The sequence below is a fragment of the Stenella coeruleoalba genome (genome assembly GCF_951394435.1).
Source record: "Stenella coeruleoalba genome assembly, chromosome: 13".
Classification (NCBI taxonomy): domain Eukaryota; kingdom Metazoa; phylum Chordata; class Mammalia; order Artiodactyla; family Delphinidae; genus Stenella; species Stenella coeruleoalba.
In genome coordinates this window covers 31,615,521-31,639,103 of record NC_137159.1, presented here as the reverse complement: position 1 = coordinate 31,639,103, position 23,583 = coordinate 31,615,521, and the positions used below count along the sequence as shown (strand labels likewise).

The 23,583-nt window shown below is 43.5% G+C and overlaps 1 protein-coding gene across 4 annotated transcripts in view; it reads right to left on the bottom strand.

The window, feature by feature from the left end:
• AAK1 (AP2 associated kinase 1) overlaps positions 1 to 23,583 on the bottom strand; it is a 166,609-nt gene that overhangs the window by 59,472 nt on the left and 83,554 nt on the right. For all 4 annotated transcript variants that reach the window (XM_079940688.1, XM_079940689.1, XM_079940690.1 and 1 more), the window contains exons 4-10: positions 19,649 to 19,757; positions 17,802 to 17,944; positions 7,608 to 7,729; positions 6,201 to 6,282; positions 5,560 to 5,692; positions 2,565 to 2,668; positions 172 to 251 (exon numbers count right to left, since the gene is read on the bottom strand). In XM_079940688.1, the coding sequence (XP_079796814.1) occupies positions 172 to 251; positions 2,565 to 2,668; positions 5,560 to 5,692; positions 6,201 to 6,282; positions 7,608 to 7,729; positions 17,802 to 17,944; positions 19,649 to 19,757 (773 nt within the window). The remainder of the gene's footprint in view (positions 1 to 171; positions 252 to 2,564; positions 2,669 to 5,559; positions 5,693 to 6,200; positions 6,283 to 7,607; positions 7,730 to 17,801; positions 17,945 to 19,648; positions 19,758 to 23,583) is intronic.

The window sequence follows — 23,583 nt, the reverse complement described above, 5'->3', positions numbered from 1 at the left end:
CAGATGTAGATCTCTGTATCTTACTATATTCCAACTTGCACTCCCAAAGAACAGTTTCTGCCTGGGGGAGACAGAGCTTCCTTTCCTGTTCTGTGCAGCCTCTGGCCATGGCAGCGTTAAAAATCAAGAACCATAAGGTCCCCTCTCTTGCTACTACAGCAACTTTCTTACCTGGCCTTTGGCTGGGTCTTTTTTGCAGCTGCCTCACTGGCTTTCACTGGTTCAGGGAGCTTTGCAGGAATGGGAGAGTTCTATAGAATTGAAAGAAAATTTTAATAGGACACCAGAGATTTTTTAAATAATTGAGATGTAACTGACATACATTATATTAGTTTCAGGTGTACAATATGATTGATTTGATATTTGTAAATATTGCAAAATGATCACCACAATAAGTCTAGTTAACATCTATCACCATACGCAGTTATAGAATTCTTTTTCTTGTGATGAGAACTTTTAAGATCTACTCTCTCAGCAACCTTCAAATATGCAATACAGTATTACTAAGTATAGTCACCATGCTGTATATTACATCCTCATGACTTATTTATTTTATACCTAGAGATTTGTACCTTTTGACTCCCTTCTCCCACTTCACCCAATTCCCAAAACTCACCCCACAGATTTCTTTGAAAAAGAATAACCAGCATGATTGGGCCAATGGAAATACACATTAGGGTCTTCCGGAGTGGCTTTCAGACCCTGATCTCTGGTCTGGGAAGGGAAGAAGTTAACCTAAGTATATCCCGCTGGACTCAGCCCCAGTCAGGGAGGCAAAGGATCTGAGAAGGGGACAGAGCAGCCTGAGTACAGCACACTCCATCCCTGTCATTCTCAACCTCTGGGCCAGGCAAGAGCACTGGGGCTTGATCGCAGCTCCCTCCCCCTCCTACAGCACAGCTTAGAAGTGATGTTATGAAAGGAATGAAAAGAGGTCTGTAGGCTATACTTAAGCTCTCAGCTAGATCTTAGAGACATTGGTGCTGCCTAGTGGGCCAAGCCAGGGTGCACCTAGCCTTCAGTGAGAATGCTGGGAGAAACCCACAGCCGCGGTGTGTGTGGTTGCTGAGCCAGCCCCTCTTCCCAGCATGTGAGGCACTGCTCAACCCACAAGGCAGGCGGAGCTCCTCGGGCTCGGATTCTGCACCATGCGTCTAACAGCGCCTCCTGTGGTTAGGGAGCCACAAGACAACGGCTGGCCACCACTGAGCAAGTGCCAAACGGCTTGAGACTGGTGACGCTTACTTTTTAAAAATGAGTTACCAACCTGAATGCTTCCAATCCTATTTCACGTTATTTAACTTCATGAACGGGAAAGTGGGACAGCAAAAGGGATCACGTTGTCTTAGGTTACTGCACAGTATCCTTCGTTTTAATCTGGGAAATCCGAACCATGGAACACTAATAATGAAAGTGGCTTTCAGGAGGCACCTCCATTTCCTTCATGTTTTCAGGTGGGGGGGGAGGGGATTTTGGCTAGAAAATTTCTCCTAGCTTCTCTCCCACCCTCCAAGCATTCCTCTCCCAAGGGAAAGGGGGAACTTACTTGACTGATAAGACTGGGAGAGAAAAGTGAGCTGGTCTGGCTTGCCCTCGGCCCCCCTCCTCTATGGACGAGCCTGTCCCTCAGGAACCAGGCGTTCGCTGCTCAGTCATGTGGAGCTAATGTTAGGGAGCCTGACTGGTCAAGCCACATTCCCTGACTCAGTCTTCTTAGTAATAAAGCCAATATGCCGAGCTCCATCTGAACGATTCCCACATCTGATTCCAAATGTGGGAGTGAAAGAGAAGTGTTACTTATCAGCACCCTCAAGCTCCAGTAGTGACATCAGAAGTTCATTACTGGAGAAACTATAAGACAATTTGCAATTAGAAATTTTTTACTCCAGCATCCATTAGTAAAATATTCAAGAAAGTTGAATCATACTATGACATGAGAAATATGCCAAGACTACAAGAAGGGTGTTTGCAAGCACTGTACTCTGAAAACTGTCTGTAGAGTTTAGGATGACTGTGTAGAAAACATTCTGATGGCCTGACATATGTGGGGAGGGTAGAAAAAAAGGAGTGTGAGTTCCAGACTGGCCAGCAACAGAAGCAAAATCAAGAAAGGTCTGCTACAGCAAAGGAGGAAAGGGACAAGGGGCTTATGTTCCCCTAGGCACAGTGGCAAGTCCAGGGCCTTGCCTTAGGGAAACGGCCTGCCCAACCTCCTCTCGGTAAATACAACAGGCACGTTGGCTCTCAGGGAACTAGGACAGCTGACAAGGTAAAGTTGGTCAATCTTTACCCAAAGCGTTCAACTCAATCCCCAGGGTGTGTGTGTGTGTGTGTGTGTGTGTGTGTGTGTGTGTGTGTGTAAAATTGCCTCAGTTTTATAATTAAATTCTATGGAAAAATTAGATTCCCTTTATAGCAACTCCTTCATAGTTGCCTTGTTTGAATGCCCCCTATTAGATAAAGCAAGGGACGCCTTATTCATTTAAACAGCTGATTGATACCCCAGGAATGCTAAATGACAATTCAATCATGTTTACTTCCCCTAAAAAGTACCTTTCACATACCTGTACATTTGGAATTGGGCATTCTTTCTTGAGTAGTTTAAATGAGAAGTAGGAGACCTGGTAAATATCTGGCCTTTTGTCAGGGTCTGGTTCCAACATATACCCTAAGATAAACATATATGAATTATTTAATAATACCCAAAGAGTTATTACATTAGCTAAGAAGCATAATTTCTCTATTACCAAAATTCTTTTTAAAATTTTTATTTCTCATAAAAGTCAGACAGTACGATTAGCCCTTTTCTTCCCCTCTCAGAAAGGGAAGCTCTAACTTTCCTAAAATTTTAAATATCTGCAAGAAAATAACAAAGTTTTTGAACTGTAACAAAGATACTTTAAGTTCACATTCTGTGATCTGCACAACAGGGACTCAAGTTCTCAGTGTGGAACTTAACACATTCATTTTCTGGTACCTAGGAAGTTCTGGTCTCCTTCTTTCATACTATCAGCTAGACAAATGATTATTCTTGATAATTATAACCAAAACTCAAATTTCATGAATTTACTTATTATTCTTTTGTTGGAGGTACTAGCTGGTTTCCAATCTAAAAGAAATGACAAGATAACAAATACATCTCTACTTTTACTGTGATCTACAGATCATGTGTCTGTTTCCAGGTCCTTTAAGCTTCTGCTCCTTCTGAAGCTGGAAAAATCCCCAGGGGAAAAAATCCTTGAGAAGACACACAAACACATATACATGTAAACAGCAATGTAAGGCAATTTATTGCTTAAGTAATCAAATGAATGGTTTGGACCCTAAGTTGAGAAAAGACTGATGAGGTTGCAGCCTTATGAAGGCCTTTGCAGAAGAGGCAGGAGTGGAGCTGGTCCTTGAAGGCAGGAAAAAATTTAGTCAGTCAGGGCAAAAGCAGAGAAAAAGACATTCCAGGTAAGAAAACAGTCTGAGCAAAGACGGACTTGGAGAAAGGCAACAGAACGCTTTGTTGCAAGGAATAGAGGAACCAAGAGGACAGGGCAGAGGTCTCCTTGTCAGAGAATAAAGGGAAATAAGGTGGGGAGGATGAATCCAGAATACATGGGACCATTGGCAAGCCATGAGTTTACTGAATAGGGACATGATAGGGTGGTATTTTGTAAGATTAATCTCATAGTGAGGGTGTGTTGGACAGACAGGCCAGTCCACCAGTACAGGCATGAGCCGACAGGGTCGGTATATATTATGGTGACAGTGATGAGAACAGAGAGAATGTCAAGCAAACAGGAGAAACTTCAAAGAAAGCATTAATGCTGCTTAGGAAATGACTGACTCTATTCTGTCTTGCTAGCCAGATCCAAAGAAAACGTTAAATTTCAGTCATCTGGGCTTGAATGGCGACACCACTGATAGAAACTGAAAGGAGGAGAGGGGAACCTTGTACTGGGAGTGAAAGAGGCATGTGTGTGTGTGTGCGCAGGGGGATAACAAGAAATGCATTTTCAGACCTGTGAGTTAGGGTGACAGTGGACTCTTCCAACAGTTTGTAAAGTGAAACAGATCAGAGTTTAGGAAAGATGCCATGTTACACACATTCATAAAGAGCTGTTTTTCGTAATATGAATTTGCTGCACAAAAGTAAAAAAAAAAAAATTTTTTTTGCAAAAATTCCTACCATTCTAGCAATAAGTTTGGCGATTTCCCCATATTTCCTTGCAATCTCATTTACATAGCTGCAATTTTAGTACAGATATCAATATAATGCTTTACCTCTGAAAACATCCAACAACCATTAAACACGATATTCCATTCCTTTAAATACTGCTCCCGCTTCTGTATTAATAAACGGAAGAGGCGGATTGATAAAACTCGTGTAAACTAGTATAATGGAATGGGTCGTCACTTAAAAGCTACTACTATGTTAACTTGGGTACATTACCTATACTTTTTGAGGCTCCGTTTCCTCATTTGTATAATAGGGATAATTATATTTACTATATAGCAGTGGTCCCTAACCTTTTTGGCACCAGGGACCAGTTTCATGGAAGACAACTTTTCCATGGAAGGGGGGCGGGGTGGGGGGGAATGGTTCAGGCGGTAATGAGAGCGACGGGGAGCTGCAGATGAAGCTTCGCTCGCTTGCCCGCCGCTCACCTGCTGTGTGGCCGGGTTCCTAAGAGGCCATGGATGGGTACCGGTCCACGGCCCAGGGGGTTGGGGACCCCTGCTATATAGGGTTTTAAGAATTAAATGAGGTACAAGTAGGCCTTCAACAAATGTCAGATGCTCCGCACCGCATTTGCTTCTTCTATTTTCTCCAAGTGTATCCCCACCTAGGACCCAAAGTGCATTACTCAGGATTTACAATCTGTGATTGTTAAAATGTGGATACTAAACATCTTGACCAAAGTAAAAAGATAATAAAAATCTCTGTTTCTTCTGCATTCCAATACAGCGGGTTGAGCAAAAATTACTTATTCTGCCATCTGGTTAATGAACATTAGTACATATGCTTACTATGATGATACAAAAGAGTGGGGAATCTTAAAAACTTTTTAAAGCATTGAGTTTAAATGCTTTTTATCAAAATCCAGTGATTAACCTAAATGAGAGGAAAAAACCTAGTTCCATAGAGTTATATAGTCTTAATTATGTATTCACTTCAGCCAACGCACTGCAATCATTTTAATTTGAGTTGCTTCCAGTTTTGCAAAGATGAATTTCTTATCGCTTGATATGAGTCAGCTGGACTCCTTTGGTACCAGAGCTTTCATACAGACTGCAAGAGAACAGGGTAGTACTGTAATGCTCAAAGCCCAGTTAAGATTTCTGCTTGGGTGGCCAGCCCAGGTGTGAAACCAAGTTTAGATTTCTGGCAAGAAGACTCACCACTCTAACTAGACACCGTTACATGGTCTTTGAGTGACCAACAGTTATCAACTGATTTCTTTATTTTTGCATCCCACTCATCACTCCTGGGATCTAATCCCTTTATCCTCCAATCCATTCCTAGAGATTAGAAATAAAAATGTGAAACTAGAAACTTTAAATACTTACGAATTAGGCAATGCATATCTTGGGAATATCGAGAGTTATCGGGAATTGTGAAGTTTCCATCACAAATTGCCACTTGACTCTCTCCAAATGGCAGAGTGAAGTAGCATAATTTATACAACAAACATCCAAGAGCCTAAAAAAGTAAAAAAAAGCAGATTGCTACTAGTGATTTATTTATCATAGCTGCAAATGGGTCTGCTGAGAGATACTGGCACCATCCACATTTACAGCAAATCTAAACACTCTGTACTATTAACCCATTAGAAACTTGAATTTAGAACCCAACATCACTATATATCTGCTAAGTTATATTATTTCTATCCTCATTACCAAATTGTGCTCCAATAAAGAACAAGTATTCAGCTGGTTTTGCTCTTAAGAACTAGTAACACATATGTGAGAACCACTTAAATAATGGGCAGGTCACCTGAATAACTTTCACAGAGGTCTAAACTAATTTTCTTTGACATGCTTCGAGAAGCAGTGGCTCATCACCTCGAGTCAAGAATAACCCTGAGGGATAAGTAGACAATGATATGGTACAGTGGCCACTCTTGCTATGGCACTGTCTGCATTAAACTTGGGAGTTTACGGCCAAGACTGCTGACATCTGAGATGTGGATAGGTTAGTTGACACCTACCCAAATGTCTGCCTTCGTAGTGATGATTTTGCCACTGTACAGGTTAACCATTTCTGGTGCTCGATAGGACAGCGTTGTGTATCTACAATCAAGAGATTCATTTTTTGTTAAATATGTCAATGCTATAATTAAAAACCAGGGGTAGCAGAATTACTTTAAAAAATATACATATATATATGGATATGTAAGTAGAGTCTAGTTCCCTGGGAGCACCCTGGAGAAGACAGTATGGAATATTAGTGCAGGTGAAATGAAGAGCAGTCCTTGGCACACACCCACGGCCCTCTGGCTGCAGTCCTTCCAATCTAAGAGCAGGTGGGGACGCAGACACTAAGGCATTAAATAAACTCTGAAAGCAACTTTTCTTGCTCCTCAAATAACAAAATCTTCTCCTGTAAATCCCTGTTGTCTGATAGTATATTTGGCTGATTTTTTTTTTTTAATAGTAATCCCTTTAGATGTGGCTCGACACAGAGATGTAATACTGGCTGGAACACTCAGGAGGATAAAGTGGGCCCTGGCTAGGCTGGGAGGTGGACGGATCTTTGCTGCCAGCATAAGGCTGAAACAACAGTTTTCCTCTTATCTCTGGCTCAAGAAAAGAGAAGGATAAGCTCATCTTCAAAGTGAGAGTCTTAGTGTTACCAAGCCTGTGATTTGCGCTGCTGGAGTCTCTAGAGCCCAGAGGGCTCTGCGGTTTAGGTGCCTATCAGGGCCTTGGACCGTAAGTCTTCCTGCCCCAGGCTCGGTTGCCAGGCGTGAAGCAGGAACGGAGAGAGAGGGTCAGGATATGTGTGCACTCCAGACTGCTGATTTATGAACAGTGATAGTGAGTGCTGGTGCCTGTGAAAAATCCAACACTCTGGACAACAGGGGAAAATGGGTCAGGTTCTTACCGGAATCACAAACCTGAAGAAGCTTTTTTCTCGTGGAAATCAGTGATTCACTATCTGCAGAGACTTAAACAGCCCTACGCACCACTAATTCCACTAGATTGCAGGTGAGCTCCTTATGAGCAGGAAGGAATACACAGCCATTTAGGTTTCAGTAAAAAGCACAACCAACTGACTGGTAATGTCACAGCTGTCGTGATCCCACTTAAAACATCACAGTACTTCTAAGGTGTGTGTGCCTTTTTAAGGGCTATGTGATGTAAATCAAAAGATCTATGCATAATGACCATAGGACCATTGATAAAGTGCTGTAAGATTCCTTCACTTTACTCCACTGGTCAATGGTCATGAACCCCTTCCCCATCCTCCACTTAAAATCCAACAACCCAACTGCCAACGAGGGGCAACTGACAAGCACCACTGTCTTCTCACCCTGACCTTCTCAATCATAAGCTGAAGGTAAAACTGCTGATCCAATAATGGATAAAATTCCAAGAAAGGAGGAAAAGCTTACTTCTTAATCTCATCTTCTACTGCATTGACTCCTTCAGTTTGTGGATTCTGGAATTTGTTGGTAGCACTTCCAAAGTCACACAGGACGTAGTGGCCTCGGTCATGCAAGAGAATATTTTCAACCTGAAAAACATCGCCCAGCCGCCCATTCCAAGATACCGTTTAGTAATGTGTTTGAAAATTTGGTTTGCATACACATCAATAAGATACTTTATTTCTGATAATCTCATTAATGTGCATAGGAAAGTTATTCTCCTCTAAGTATGTCAACAAGGGTCATTCCAAGTGGAGCAAAAAAAAGATGCATGGCAATAAGGTGAAAAAAGGAAATTCCACGGTGGGGAAGCAAGAGTCCCATTTTCCCAGATTGCTCGTCACATTTCTCAGCTCTGCAGAAATGGTCCTTATACTGTCAAAGCTTTCCTCAGGCCCCCACTCAGACAAATATCACTCCTTCCCTACGTTCCTTCAGTACTCTGTTCTTCCTGATGTCAGGGATTTCATTTGGGCCTTATAAACACATATATCAATTTCTTTACTACGATAGGTTAGGATTTTCTGAATTAATAAATATTTGCTATATTTTGCTTACTTCTCAAAGTGATTAAAGGCCTGTGGGCAAATGCACAGTTCTCCTGTTAAAGTATTATCCTTACATACATATATATATATATGTGTGTGTGTGTGTGTGTGTGTGTATATATATATATATATATTTTTTTTTTTTTTTCCCCAGTATGTGGGCCTCTCACTGTTGTGGCCTCTCCCGTTGCGGAGCACAGGCTCTGGACGCGCAGGCTCAGCGGCCATGGCTCACGGGCCCAGCCGCTCCGTGGCATGTGGGATCTTCCCGGACCGGGGCACGAACCCGCGTCCCCTGCATCGGCAGGCGGACTCACAACCACTGCACCACCAGGGAAGCCCATCCTTATATTTTTATAGATGAATTCTTTGGGCAGTGAGTTAGGAGTTCTGGGTAGGAGGGAGCTTCTGAAGACCAGAACCTAGTGAAATCCTTCGTATCAAAGGTCACTGCCAAAGAAATAACAACTCCAAAACAGTGGGCACTACTGTACTCAAGATGTATTAATTTTTGGTATAGGTGAATTGAGCTGACTGCTTTGCTGGAGGACAGACCTGGCTATGCATGGGCAGTAAAAATCTTGTTAGGTCAGTAAGTCTGTAGTCTCCATTGTCTTTTGTCTTCAGCCTTCCAAAGACTGATCACCTTCGGAAAACAAAGGTAAGAGTAGACTATAAACTCCTTAAGGACAAGCACAGGTATTTGTAGTCTTCTCCACCAATGCCTACTGTAGTGCTTAGAACAGAAAATGTTGGTTAAATGGAATAAACTAAAAAAGAGAAACGCATACAACACCGTGTGTGTGTGTGTGTGTGTGTGTGTGTGTGTGTGTGTGTGTGTGTGTGTGTGTCAGTCTGTCAGAAATAAGATAGGAGCCACCAAATACCCAGGCCCCTACTATTACTGCTAGTCCTTTAAAAAATATCTTGTCAATTATGATGTCTCTTGTTTCTATACTTTAATTCTTCTAAAATTATAAAAATGTTTATTTTATAGTCTGTATCTGCTAAATCCAATACCTAAAGTCTTTGTTGCAAACTGACTCTGTAGTTTATAGTTTCTTACTCCTACTGAGTGTCACTCATGGTATTGTTGGGAGGGGTTTTGTCATTGTTGTTGTTAACTCATGTTCCTTGGAATTTATCTGTGGGAAGCCTTGGAGGCCTAAGTTTAAAGTCTATTATTCTTCCAGAGATAATTCACTTATGCACCTGGGGCACTAATAACCTATAATCACTTTAATTTACAATTTTGACCTTGGGAGTTTTAGCCACACAGGCAGTGTGAACTATGACCGTAAACTTGCGTGGATATGCTCTTGTGAATAAGAATTCTTTGGGGAGACTTGTTCCCCAAAGACAAGGCTGAGTCAGGTAAATATTTCTACCATCTACAGCTTTTTACAATGCTCATGAGTTTAATCTATGTACACCAAGTGAAACAGTCAAGCTATCCTGAATGTATACTCACTTTAGGAATCTAAAATAATTCTAACAAGGCAACACTAATATTTCCAATCGAATTTAGAGGTTATAAAAAGAACTGCTACCATTTACTGAGCTTTTACTAATACAAGTACTACTGTCTCAGCACTTTACATGGATTATCTCATTCAATCCTCATAGTAACAATGTAATAATAATCCCTGTTATACAGACAGAGAAAGTGAGGCTCACAGTGATTACGGAAGGAAGTGAACCTAGGCAATCCAGCTCTAGAGAAGGACAGGGAATTGTCTTTCTGCCAAGGCAGGAAGCAGGTTAGAAGCAGAACAATTACTCCAAGCCCCCGTTCCCATCCTCCTACCCTGGTAGGGATGACTACACTCACCCAATGTACTGGACACAAGCTTAAGGCCAGGGGTATCTTAGTTCTTTATGTTCAGAAATGTCCCTATAATAGGAACCTGGTCAATGAGGAACCAAGTGTCTAAATACTAGTCAGGCTGATTTGCTCAATGTCTGCTAAGCATTCCCCATATTGACTAGTTTGTCTTTTTATTCAATTATTGCTCCCTCCACTAGTCAACTCCTAGCCAGTCGTCAAGGCCTTGCTCAAGCCATAACTCCTCAGTAAAACTTTCCATGGCCACCCTACAAAAATCTACAGAACTTACCACTGCTAGGAAGGGATGACAAAGACCTTCTGTCCAAACCAAGCCATGCCCACTGGTTACTTACCCTCTAGTCTATGGCTGTTTTTAAGCTCCAACAGCAGACTCAAGCAGTTGAAACAGAGCCTATATAGCTGACAAGCCTAAAATATTTATTCTTTGGCCCTTTGCAGAGAAGTTTGCCAGCCTCTGGTCTATAATTATATTATGCTCATGTGTCCCCTACAATACCTGGCCAGTATTTCACACACATAAGGGACCCCTAAATCCCTTATTCAGTATCTTTCAGCAACAATCTTCCTTGCTGGCCTCATACATCCTACAGGGTGCCTGTGAAACCATGCTTCTCCTGTTGTATGTGTTCAGGCCCTTCCTGAATCAGATTCTCTCCTTCTAATGTTGGAATGTACAACCTAGAAAACTGAAAAGCGAATTCATATCAAAACACAAACAAGGTAGTTCTAGGGACCAAAATCACTGTTGGGGAAGGGAGGAAAACTAAGTAGACAAAGGACAGAATAAAAGATGATGCACATTGGGGTTCCCCCCCCCCTTAAAAACTAGGTTTGTATTTCTGGTTAGTTCCAGACTGACAGAACTCAGGAATTATACTATATCTAACCTGGTCCCCAGTTGGCCTCCCTCCCTCCCACAAAGATAACATTGTACAAAACTATATTTACAGGAAAACCAGTTAAAAATTAAGGGTGTGTACAAAAATAGACAGGAGAGCCAGAGATACCAATGCAGGGAAAGCCTGAGCAATATCAAAGAACTATCAATGCAAAGAACCATAATCCCTGCTTTGGTTACCGTGCAAGTCTACTGGGAGGATCAGTTGAGATTAGGAAGGTGAGATCGCTTGGCAGCAGCCACTTTAGCAGTAGCTGCAAGCTCCGCCCCCTCTCTATCCGTCCCTGTGTAACACCAGTTAAGACCTCCGAGCTCCAGCTGGCTGCTGCCTGCATCACCGCCAGCACCATCAGCAACAAAACACTTAACGCAGAGCATGACATGTGGCAACCACACTGCACCTGGGGTTCAGAAGACCTCAGGGACTATTTTAGATGTCTGGCCTTGGACCAATGTCTTTGGGCTTGTTTCTCACCTGTAAAGTAAAGCTGATAATAATTCTATCACTGTTCTTATGAAGCAAGTAAGAGAATGAATTGTAAACCTCCCTATACACATGTAAGATAGGTATTGTTATCGGTCCTTTATTAAAGAAATACATTTGAACTACTACCTCCTATTACGTGCCAAGTACTTTTCTTAGTGAACAAATCAAAGTTCATCCTCTTGTGGAGCTTAGGGTTTTTGTTGTTTTTTTTTTTTTGGCCACATTGCATGGCATGCGGGTTCAAACCTGTGGCCCTGCAGTGGAAACATGGATTCTTAACCACTGGACCGCCAGGAGGTCCCTTATTTTATTTTTTAATTTTAATTTAATTTTATTTTTGGCCATGCTACAGGGCTTGGGGGATCTTAGTTTGCTGACCAGGGATCGAACCCGTGTCCCCTGCAGTGGAAGCGCAGAGTCTTAACCACTGGACCACCAGGGAAGTCCCTCTCATGGAGCTTAGAGTCCAGTTGATGATTTTTTTAAAAAAAATAATATTAAGTATAACTGCCCGGTAGTGATAAATATTGCGGAAAAAACTCCAGCAGATTAAATGTATGTAAAGTAAAGAAGGATGATACTATAAACAGCACAGTCACTCTGATGAGGGGAGCAGCCATGGACCACGTGGGGGACAAGCATTCCCAGTAGAGAGCGGCCAGCATAAAGGCGCAGAGGTGGGAGCACACATGAGGTGTCTGAGGCACAGAGGCAGGCCTTTGTGGCTGGGGCAGCGCCATCCTGGGCACCGGAAAACTGAAAACATGGGACCGGACATATTATGGGCTAGCACTCTTACGAATGAGGAGACGAGATAATGCTGGGCCTTGGAGGAAGTGCAGGACTTAGATAAGTGGAACTAGGAACAGGAAGGCACAGGGGCAGGATGATATAAACAACAATGGTATCAGCAACTAACAGAGCTTAATATAGGCTCAACCCTGCCCCATGTACGCTTCTACCTACAGTATTGAACGAAATTCTTACACAGCCTCACTGTCCCTCTTAACACACGAGAGAACGGAGTCCAGTCACCTAACATGTCTGAGGTCACAAGGCTGCGAGGGCGGGATTCGGGCTCAGGCTGCCACACCGCTGGGACTTCACCCTCCCCTGTTGCACTGATGTGAGAGAAAGGAAACAATGAGGGCAGGTACCATCGTCCACCTGTGAGATGACCAGGGCCGAAAGGGATTCTAAGAGCTTAGGAAGGTCGAGAACCAACTGGATCTTCATACATCAGCTTCTGGAAGCTTCAGAGAACCTGCACGGTGACTTCGTTTTTGGCCAAGCCCTTCAGGAAGTCAGCCTGACGCTGGTTACCATCACTTACAACCGCCCACCTTTCAGCTCATTGAGAGTTTAACATTGCTGACCTTATTCCCAACCTGTCAGCCTAAGAGCGTTATTAAAGTCGTCACTCCCAAATTCTGCTCACAGCTTTAGCTAAGAGGTCTGGAAAGCCACGTCCTCCTGACCTCTTCATCTTGACAATATTCCAAGCAGATACGGCATCCAGGCATGTCAGCCACAGAGTTTAATTTTTTACCACTGGAAATGGTGGAGGATTAGATGCATGCAGGTTTTCCAACCTGTGGCTCCAAAAACAGGACAAGAATCTTCATCTTATTCTACTTCATGAGGTCTACATCTCCTTTCCGACAACTGAGGAGACATTCAGGACTTTTTCAATCTAGAATGTACTTATTAAGTCTTAACCCTTTCTTCCCCTTTCTTAAATATTAGGACAAACATCATGGTAAAATACAGCAAAACCAAACAAACAGAAACCAAACTGAGAGTAAGCAACCTTGGCCTTTGTTCTGGTTTGATCACTGAAATCACTGTTCAGGCCACGGCCTTTCTAGGCAGAGGCTTCGCCGTTGGTAAAAAGAAAGGGCTGCCTAACGTGACTGTCCCAGGTCTACGACACCCCATGATCTGCAGGAATGACCTCTATCATTCTTCAGAGAGACGGCAATTAAACAATGGGGGAAATAATGAAAATGTTAAAACTATGTACTGGAGGAGAGACTTTCAATAAAGACCAGAACTTCTGTCATGGTTATTTTTAGAACATAAGCTGCTTAAGGACAGGGACCGCTTTCAGCTTATTTCCCCTCTGGAACTTGCAAGAAAGACCACACACGTGGTAGGGAGGGCAAGAGGGTCCTTTCTCAGTTCCGCGTGTGACCAAGCTGGCCGCTGCAGAGGGTGACACTGGCTCAACACGGGGCCCTACAGCCAGCCTGGCCTGTGCTCCCTCCTGTGCCCCACAGACCACTCCTGAGGCGCCTGGTCGCCCAGGGAGACGTCGCTCATAGGGGAGCAACCGGGAGACCAGCCACCAGCACGTTATCTGGCCAAGAGGACAACAAAGGACTACTTGGCCCTGGCTACGGCTAGCGCTGTGCTGGCTGGTTCCAGCCACGACAGGGAGCTCTGAGCGGCCAAGGCCCTGTGATGCAATGACAGAGCCAGGGCAAACAGGAAGCACACGGGGACTTTTCACGCCTGCCTAGGAAGTTGGCAGTGCGGCAGGCGATGTGACTGCCCACCAAGCACACAGTAGTAGAAGTCAACAGGATCTAACATGCTAACAAAAGCCTCCAGATGGCAATGAGTGTAAGATTTGGGGAATTTGGGAAAGCTTCAGCAAAACAACCGGGAGTCAACGCCTAAAATCAACAGCAACAGGACTCCTCTAGAACAATCACAGTCAAGGCCTCCTCCCAGGGGCCCCTATTTATACTCCTTATTTCCAAGGTCAAGGAGAAAGGGAAACAAAGTCTCCTGAACAACTACTGGCGAACCAGCAGCACACCTGATGGTCTTCAATACTGACTGAACACAACTACTGTGTGCCCAGCCCTGGGGGACGGAGGGGCAAAGGGCAGGGGCTGAGGAAGAGAGCGTGGCAGCCACTCGCTTGTGCCCCGGCCTTACCCTCAGTTTGCTCCGAGTTTCTCTGCTGAGACATCTCACAGGCTGTTCAGAGCAGTGAAAGAAGAGGCTCTGGCTGCTTGAGACCAACCCCCGACTGTGTCCCCAGGCAAGACACTGAGCTCTGTGCCTCAGGTTCCCATCATGGTTCCCATCATGGGTGACGCTTCTCCACCGCCTCACAGCAGCACTAATAAGCTGGGAATGGGTAAACTGGGCAGGTGCTATTTACAGGTATGAAATGATTATCATTTAGGCCCCGTTTAATCCAACAAATGTTGAAAAAAGTTACAATAAAGGAAGATTTTGTTTACCATGGGAGTAGCACTCTCTAAAAGGATGCTCAATGGCCCTCTTGGTCTCTTCCCTTGCTCTCACCTCCCTGGGTGCCCGCTCAGGATCTTCTACGCCAAGGATGCGCCTGCACACTACATGCATGTTCTCCTTTAGCCTCACCCTGACCCTAACAAGGCTGGCGTTGTTGTCTCCACCTTACAGACGAGGAAGCTGCGGCTCTGAGGCTAAGTGATAAGAGGAGCAACCAAGGAGTCTGAGGAGCCCGGAGAACACGCTGCACAGGGGTCATGGGAAGAGACAGTCACAGAGGAGGCAAATGCCATAGGCAGGAGAACGAGACAGGGAGAGCAACGTGCCCTGCGCGTCTGGCAACGTGAAGGACGCTCATCACTCACAGAGCTTACAGTTCAGTCGGTACAAGTTACTGTGCTATACAATCTGAGTTCCAATATAAAATCGAACCCCATCTGACCTGGGGGGAGAATGGGGCTCTGGAGAAACCTGAGCTCATACGGGTCACAGAAGCAGTGCTGGTGCAGCTGGGCCACACTTCTCCCCCTTTCCTTTGCCCCTCATGAACTCTTCTCCAAGGCAGGTGGCAGGGAGAAAGGTCAGGTCCTAAAATGTTGGTACCACTGCCTATTTTGAAATACATGCTAACACGCCCAAGAATTTCACTCATGGTTAAGGCAACCAGAAATAAACTGTCAAAACCTGAAACTAATACAACATTGTAAATCAACTATATTTCAATAAAAAAAATAAAGTGTCATTATATTCTTAGAGCAGTGGCCTGCAGTCACTCTAGCCTGGTCTGTAACTGGCCGGGTACCAAGCCCTTACCTATCTCCTCATCTTCAAATGCCTTCTTGTTCCCTTCTCTCGGCAGTTCTCAGGCTCTGCTCTCTGCCTGAAATGCCCTTCATCCTCTCTGTGACCACCTATATCCCACCAGTCCTTCAAAATCCGACTTTTCCAGAAGGCTCCAATCACCATTGCCAGATCCCACTATCTGACCACATATTAAGCCACTTGAATCTCTTCCATTCATCACTTTGTTCTATAAAGTTTTGTATTTCACTTATTTAGGTTTCAATTCCAAATCTTTCATTTACATTCTCTCACCAGTCCTTTAACATGATGAGCATAGGAACCATGTTGTATCTGCACTGTCCCCACAGAACTATGTACTTGTACGATGTGAGGCTTATAATATTCACTGAGATGTATCCTCCTCGCTCCACTCAGAAAAGGGGCTGACTGTGTGCAGAAGCACACTGGAGAAGGCTGTCTAAGGCTGTTGGAGCCTTCACACTCACTAGGGTGGGAAAATAAAACAGGACAATGACAAGTGTTAGGTCAGTGTGAAGAAATCGGAAACCGCATATGTTGCTGGTGGGATGTAAAATAATGCAGCCACTTTGGAAAACGGTGTGGCAGTTCCTCAAAAAATTAGAGTTACCGTATGACCCAGCAATTCCACTCCTAAGTATGTACCCAAGCGAACTGAAAACATATGCCCACATGAAAACTAGTATATGAATCTTCATAGTAGCCTTATTCATAATAGCCAAAGTAGAAACAACTCAAACGTCCACCAACTGCTGAATAACCAAAATGTGATATATCCACAAAATGGAATGTTATAACAAAAAGGAATGAAGTCCTGATATATGCTACAACATAGACGAACCTTGAAAACACTATGCTTATGAAAGAGGTCACATACTGTACAAGCCCATTTAGATGAAATGTCCAGAATAAGCAACAGAAAGTAGATTAGTGGTTGCCAGGGGCTGGGACAAGGGGAGAATGAGGAGTGACCCCTAATGAATACAGGATTTTTTGGGGGGATGATGAAATTTTCTGGAATTAGACAGTGGGTATGGTTGCACAGCCTTGTAAATATACTAAAATCCACCAAATTGTACATTTTAAAAGAGTGAATTTTATGGTATCTTAATTAAAGAAACAAACAAACAAATAAACTAAAAAACACCCCCAGAACAGAAACGCTAGTATGTAGCTATGATCCTCAAACTTTAGAATATACAAAAACCACCTGGGGTGCCTAAGATAAAAACTCCTGGGCTTCCCTGGTACCATCACAAAAATTATAGCCCAAAAGATTCAGCGGGGAACCCAGTAGCCTGCATTTAACAAGCACACTAGAGGACAGTGATGCAAATATTAGCCGTGAAGCATGTTTCTCGAAACATAAGTATAATGAAAAGAAACTGTAACTTAGAATCAGAAGAGCTGGATTCAAATTCTGGTACTGCTTCTTCCTAGTTATATGACCTTAGTCAAATCACATAACCTCTCAGCTCCTGAGTTTCCCCAAACATAAAATGCAAAGAAGAGGGCTTCCCTGGTGGCGCAGTGGTTGAGAGTCCGCCTGCCGATGCAGGGGACATGGGTTCGTGCCCTGGTCTGGGAAGATCCCACGTGCCGTGGAGCGGCTGGGCCCGTGAGCCATGGCCGCTGAGCCTGCGCGTCCGGAGCCTGTGCTCTGCAACGGGAGAGGCCAGAGGCCCGCGTATCGCAAAAAAAAAAAATGCAAAGAAGAATGTCTCCCTCCCAAGAGACAGTGCACATAAAGTGTCTAATAGAATACCTGGCACCATTGTCAGTGCTCCAGAGATGCTAGTGAATCCTAACTGGGTGCCAATTCCATTCAACGAACATTGTCAAGTGACTACAGTACGAAAGACCCAGTGCAAGGGGATGGTAATTAGTAGGGCAAATTTTTCAAATCACCAATTAATGGATTTTACAAAGTATGAAATAGACTTTAAAGATCAAGCACCACTTTTTATAAATTTCAAATTAGCATATTACTTTTTCTGACCCTGGAAAAGTGAATTTGGGAGTTCATCAGGAAAAACAAAAAAGATGTGTTCAGGCATTTGATGATTATAAAGAATTTCTGAAAGCTACTTAATAAAATTGATAGCTATATTGTACTGTACTGTTCTGCTATTTAATTTTTTCTTTGCACTTTCTCTCCCCAAGCAGAATGTAAGCTCAGAATCTGGTACCATGCCTTACGCTTTTCTCACATCCCCATAACATCTACCCCATTCCTGGGGCAGACAGAAAATACTCCATAAGAATGCACTTAATGGTGATCTGTTACCTTCAGGTCACGGTGGATAATAGGAGTTTTGCACTGATGCAGGCGGGCAACAGCTTCACAGGTGTCACAAAATATCTGGAGTACTTCATTCTCTGTAAAACCTGTTTGCAGGCGCTGGTTCATCAGGTTGACCACCTGGCCTCCTGAGAGGGGTGCAGAGCAGAGGAAAGGTTATTAACATTCAGACCCATCACTTATCCACGAGCATGAAAAGCTGTCCACAGAGGAGCAACCTGGACTCAGCCCATCACTGGCTGAGCCACGACTAAACCCCGGTATCTTGATTCCCAGCCCGGGACTTGTTTTCTATGGCGTCAAAACAGTTTCTTCATTATATAAAGCAGCCCAGATGTGAGCTGCCCTCATTCTGTCTTCAAGATTAGTAGCAGAACTGACAATATGGTCCTGGCTCTAGTTGCCTGGTTATACTGTCCCTGTTGTGCATTGGATGAGGCCACAGGTTCAATCTGCTGTATCTTTCAGTAAGAATCAGATTGCACAACAGACCCCGGGTGGAGGAAGAAGGCAGTTTGACAGTCTGTATTTTAGAAACAGCTTGGTCTCTCTGGCTTTACTGCTTGCTGCCTGGTCTGCAGAAATGCTACACCAACATTTAATCTCTAGGACCGAAAGACTGACGACCTCGCTTAGAAAATTATCCAGCTCCCTGGACTCTCCTACTGCCTCGTCTCTAAATATTTTACTGTCCAAAAAGGAAGAGGAGGAGGAGACAGACTGTCAAGTTCAAATGTGGTAGTATTTTTTTTTTGCGGTACGCGGGCCTCTCACTGCTGCGGCCTCTCCCGTTGTGGAGCACAGGCTCCGGACGCGCAGGCTCAGCGGCCATGGCTCACGGGCCCAGCCGCTCCGCGGCATGTGGGGTCTTCCCGGACCGGGTCACAAACCCGCGTCCCCTGCATCGGCAGGCCGACTCTCAACCACTGCGCCACCAGGGAAGCCCCGAAATGTGGTAGTATTTTACAAAATCAGGTTAGCAGCTGTTACCGCGAAGGCTGAAACTATCGGTTAACATCACATTTTAAGCATTACTAACATATTTAATTTATGGACAGTATCTGTAAAGGCAAGGAACGTGTTAGTGGAACTAAGGGTGCTTACAAAACTGGGCACCAAACAGTGAGACAATGACCCAAGAATGTAAGTGACAGCTGCTTAGACCAAAAAAGCCAAACCTCCGAACAATAGCTGTATGAAATGCAGTCAACTCCGAATAAATTCATGCTACAGTCTGGGTTTCCCAAGATAAATACTGCTTGAAACTCTGAGCTTTCAACTACTTGACTCTACTGTTAATGGCAGCAACATCTGAATGTAGCCTTCCTGGCAATCACAGATCTCCAGCAAGAAGAGCAGGGTCATTTCCATTAGACGAAAAGGATTCTTTTACCCCCTAATGCGAGGACGGTGGTGTGGGTGGAGAAGAGAACACACGAGTGAGGGAAGCTGAACTGTTCCCTTAGTCTATCTGGAGTCGGGTCTTTATTATGTACCTTCATCATTTGTTTTAAAGCATCACAAAGAACATATTCATTCTCATTCTCATACATTCGCGTTCATATACAAGCACCAAACCTTCCCAAACCTAACAAAAGTAGAGTTTTGTATTATCTACCACTCTGAATTATTTGTGCCACTGATACTCGCCATTGTAAGAATAACCAAGAAGTGACAGGAGGCTCTGTATCTTTTAGCCTCTTCGTTTTCCAATCTTTAAAACTGGAACAACATATGTTAGAGTACAGTGCACATTAACTGAAATGACCCCACACCCCTGACAATCAAAGTGCTAGAGAAAAGAGAGCTTAACGTATGGCGCATATACTTACCCCTGCAGAAGTCCATCAGAATGAGCACTTCCCACACGTCACCGCTACTCACATTGTTGATACTGGAGTCAATGTAACCCACGATGTTCTTGTGCCCCGACAGGTCCCTCTGTAAAGAAGAGTTGAGAAATAAATTATCCGTTACAGACACCAGCAGAGATAGAACGAGCCAGGCTTTTCCATTAGCCCAGATAACTTAAATACACAGAGACAACACTAACAGTGAAGAGAGACAAGACTAAGGGGCAGAGTCAAGAGCAGGTTTCCGCGGGTCTATGAGATTCACGGTCAGCTCTTCAATAGCAATTCTGCAACCCTTCTAAACCATAACGCTCTCCTGAACTAAATTGTAGAACCAAATGCACACACGGTGCCTACTTGCTCACAGCATCAGCGCTCCATATAAACCAGAAGCAAAGACTCCCATCTCCGGAAACACTGCAGAGGGGCTAACAGGAGAGCGACAGCATGAACTAGTTAAATATGTGAATTTTTAATTCAGAAAAATGAAACTGATTTTTTTCCTGGTTGTAGGAACACAAGTGAACTCAACTTGACTTTTAAACTATTCGTACTGTTTTTCTCCCTCTAGGAAATATATGAAAAGCATAACTGCTTTTTAAAGTTTTGAAGGGACTACAATGGCATCCAGACCTAAGCATTTTGTTCACAATTAAGTCTTTCAAGCCAACCAACTGGGATATAAGATGGGTTATGTTTCCAGCTCTCCGGTTGGAACTGCATCTCTCAGAGCTGCTTGTGGGATTAATTTTTCAACAAATACTTACTGAGCACCTCCCATGTGTCAGGACCCATTTAGACACTGGAAGTTGCCTCATCCCTCAGTCTGGTTATTTCAACATCCATAGAGGCAAATCTTTGTAATGATGATGTTCAAAATCTAAGGTCATTAGTGAGCAAAAACCAAGCAAGTTGGGCAACGGGATTTATGCACAAAGTAAGGTTTTATTTTATTTTTTTAATACATTTATTTATTTATTTTTGGCTGCGTCTGGCTTTGTTGCTGCGCGCGGGCTTTCTCTAGTTGGGGCGAGCAGGGGCTACTCTTCGTTGCGGTGCACGGGCTTCTCATTGCGGTGGCTTCTCTTGTTGCAGAGCACGGGCTCTAGGCGCGTGGGCTTCAGTAGTTGCAGCATGCGGGCTCAGTAGTTGCAGCATGTGGGCCCTAGAGTACGTGCGCTCAGTAGTTGTGGCATGCGGGCTCAGTAGTTGTGGCACACGGGCTCAGTTGCTCCACGGCAGGTGAGATCTTCTCAGACCAGGCCTCGAACCCGTGTCCCCTGCATTGGCAGGCGGATTCTCAACCACTGCGTCACCAGGGAAGTCCCAAGGTTTTATTTTTTAACTAGTTTTAATAAATTGTTTTACTTTGTTTAATAAAAGAAATGGGAGGACGGAGGTGGGAAACGTGGTTCTCTAAGAGTCAGCACACAAATGTGGCAACTTGAGCCACCACCACACTAACTGGAGGCTCAGTGTTCAAAGTGATACTGTCTCTTTTAATCTCAAAGTACATACCCAAACAAGAGGAAGCCTCACAGTATCAAACCAACACACCTGAACTCTGAGCATCCAAGTTAAAATTCCTTAGAACTTTCCTCTGAGTGAAGGATTAAGAACGACTATTGCCTCAGAAAGGTAGACCAAAGGCAAAGACGTGATTGCTTCTACTGGCGACTGGGAAGTCGCTGGAGATCTAGGCAAGAACAGTTTTGGAAAAGGAATAAAGTGAAGTAAGAACGGAGCTGGACTTGCGAAGAATGGGAGTGGAATACGCAGAGCCAGTGGCTACGGGAGATTCTTTCAGGACATTTTGAGCTTAAAAGAGGAGAAGCACTGAGGGAAAGAAGTTTTAGGATGGGAGAGGATTGAGCACTGGAGAGTGAAAGGAGCCAGGGCAAAAAGGTGCTTTAAGATACAGGAGAGGATGAGGATAACTGAGCGAACAAAGTCCTGCAGGTAGAAAAGGGAAGGAATTAGGAGCACTGTTAAAGGGACTGATCTTTCAAAGACATTTCTTTCCTGGCAAGCAGGAAGGAAATAAGGATGGTCATGCATATTGGTTTAAGGCTGGGGGGAAAAAAAGGGAATTTGAGGAAGTTCAGATCTATTGTTCTGTTTTTGGTAGAGTACAAGATCATCTTCAAAGTGTTAGGGAATGAGAAAGAAGCTTGATGAGAGAAATAAAAGGCTTAGAGCAACTGTTTTGGATAACAGACAAGGGAGATGATGAGGCAGAAAAGCAGCCTCTAGAATTCAAGTTTCTCTAAACAAAAAGTGATTTCAGGGCTCATGTTTTAGAGGACTATCCTTCTGCTTTTCAGTCTTATCAGCTCTTCTAGAATTTGTTTCCATTTACACAGTCCTAGAAGTAGGAAGAAGTGGAGAGAATTTCTTTGAAACCAAAATGCAGCAGCAGACCATGTCCTCCAAATGTCCACAAGAAGGAATGAAAGACTAATGTTTCTACATTTAGCTGTTTGAAAAAGAATCAGCAATGTTGCCTCTGAGTTTGTCTCATCCCAAGAGGAATAAATAAGAATCTGGAAGGAAAATAAGAAGCAACTGATAGAGCCAAGAGGAGGTCAAGAGCTATTAGAGGACCCAAACTGGATAATTAACATCTGCAGATGGCATCCTAGAACACTCTGCCAAGATGCTGGCTGATCAGTCCACGCCCAAATTCCTGTTCATTGTGTCTTCCGCAGAGATCCTGAGATATGTCCAAGCAGAAAAGACCGCCTCTTTGGAGGGAGACGATGGCATTTTACTTTTAACAACTTGATGACACAGCGACGTCTCTGATTTTAGGATGCCACTGGTTTAGAACTGATAGAGAAGATCTGTTTGAATGGCTGTGAAATGTAGAAAAGGTCAAGAGAAAATCTTACTACAAGCTGAGACAGACTCACATTCACGGGCAGTGTGACAGCACTTCTCAGCAGCAACATACCAAAGGATGTCCAAGCTTTCCCTGCCTTTAGTTAAAAGACCAGCCCCAGGCTTACAGAACAGAATGAATGGACGTAGAGGTCTGGGATGGAACCCGCATAGAGGCACCTCAGTTACTACCGGTTTACTCAGGAAAAGGCAGGATATAAGGAAGATGCTCTGATGCCCTTGGCTACAAGTATTATTTGGAGATTGAGATAAAAGTCTACATGATGAGTATAAGTCAAACTCTGATTTTCAGGGGCGTGGGGAATGTTCAGTTAAACTATGGATTAGATCAGTTTATATTACATTAAATCATGGAAGCAGTGATAAGTCTAAAGACTTGTATTGTCATTTGAAACTTTATTTTAAAATTAACATTAAACCACATGGATAAACATGTTATTAGAAGACCTGCTTTACTGAATAGATATTTAAAGTGTTTGTAGTTAGCTTATTAACGTTCATAGTCAAATGCTTGAAGTGATGAAAAACTTTTTTCACAAACACATACAAAAAGTGCCATTTGAAAATGAGGCCTTCTACCCAGATCCTACAGATGACCACACATTTCAAGTTTATCTGTGGTCCTAATTAATGGTGCTTGTAGCACAGAACAGTATTCTATCCCGAGCTTCAAAATTCCTGCAGCAAGAAATTCCTACCTAAGAATCTTAAAGCCTTATAAGAAAGCAGAGGACTCAATTCCTAAGTACATCTATAAAAGCCTTTATATTTATGTTCAAGAAAACAAAGAAGATAGCGTTCTAAGTAGCACATCAATAATGTCACTCACCTTAAAATAGTAAAATGAGTTATAGTATGTAACTAATTTTCTTATATATCTTTTGCTCAGGTCACCCTTCCTTGGAATGTCAGCATGACAAATTCCTGCAAATTCCTGATGCTGACAGTGTCTGCATTTGCATACAGTAAGCTTCCAAAGAGGTATATTTACCTGTTTTGACCCTCCGAATAGT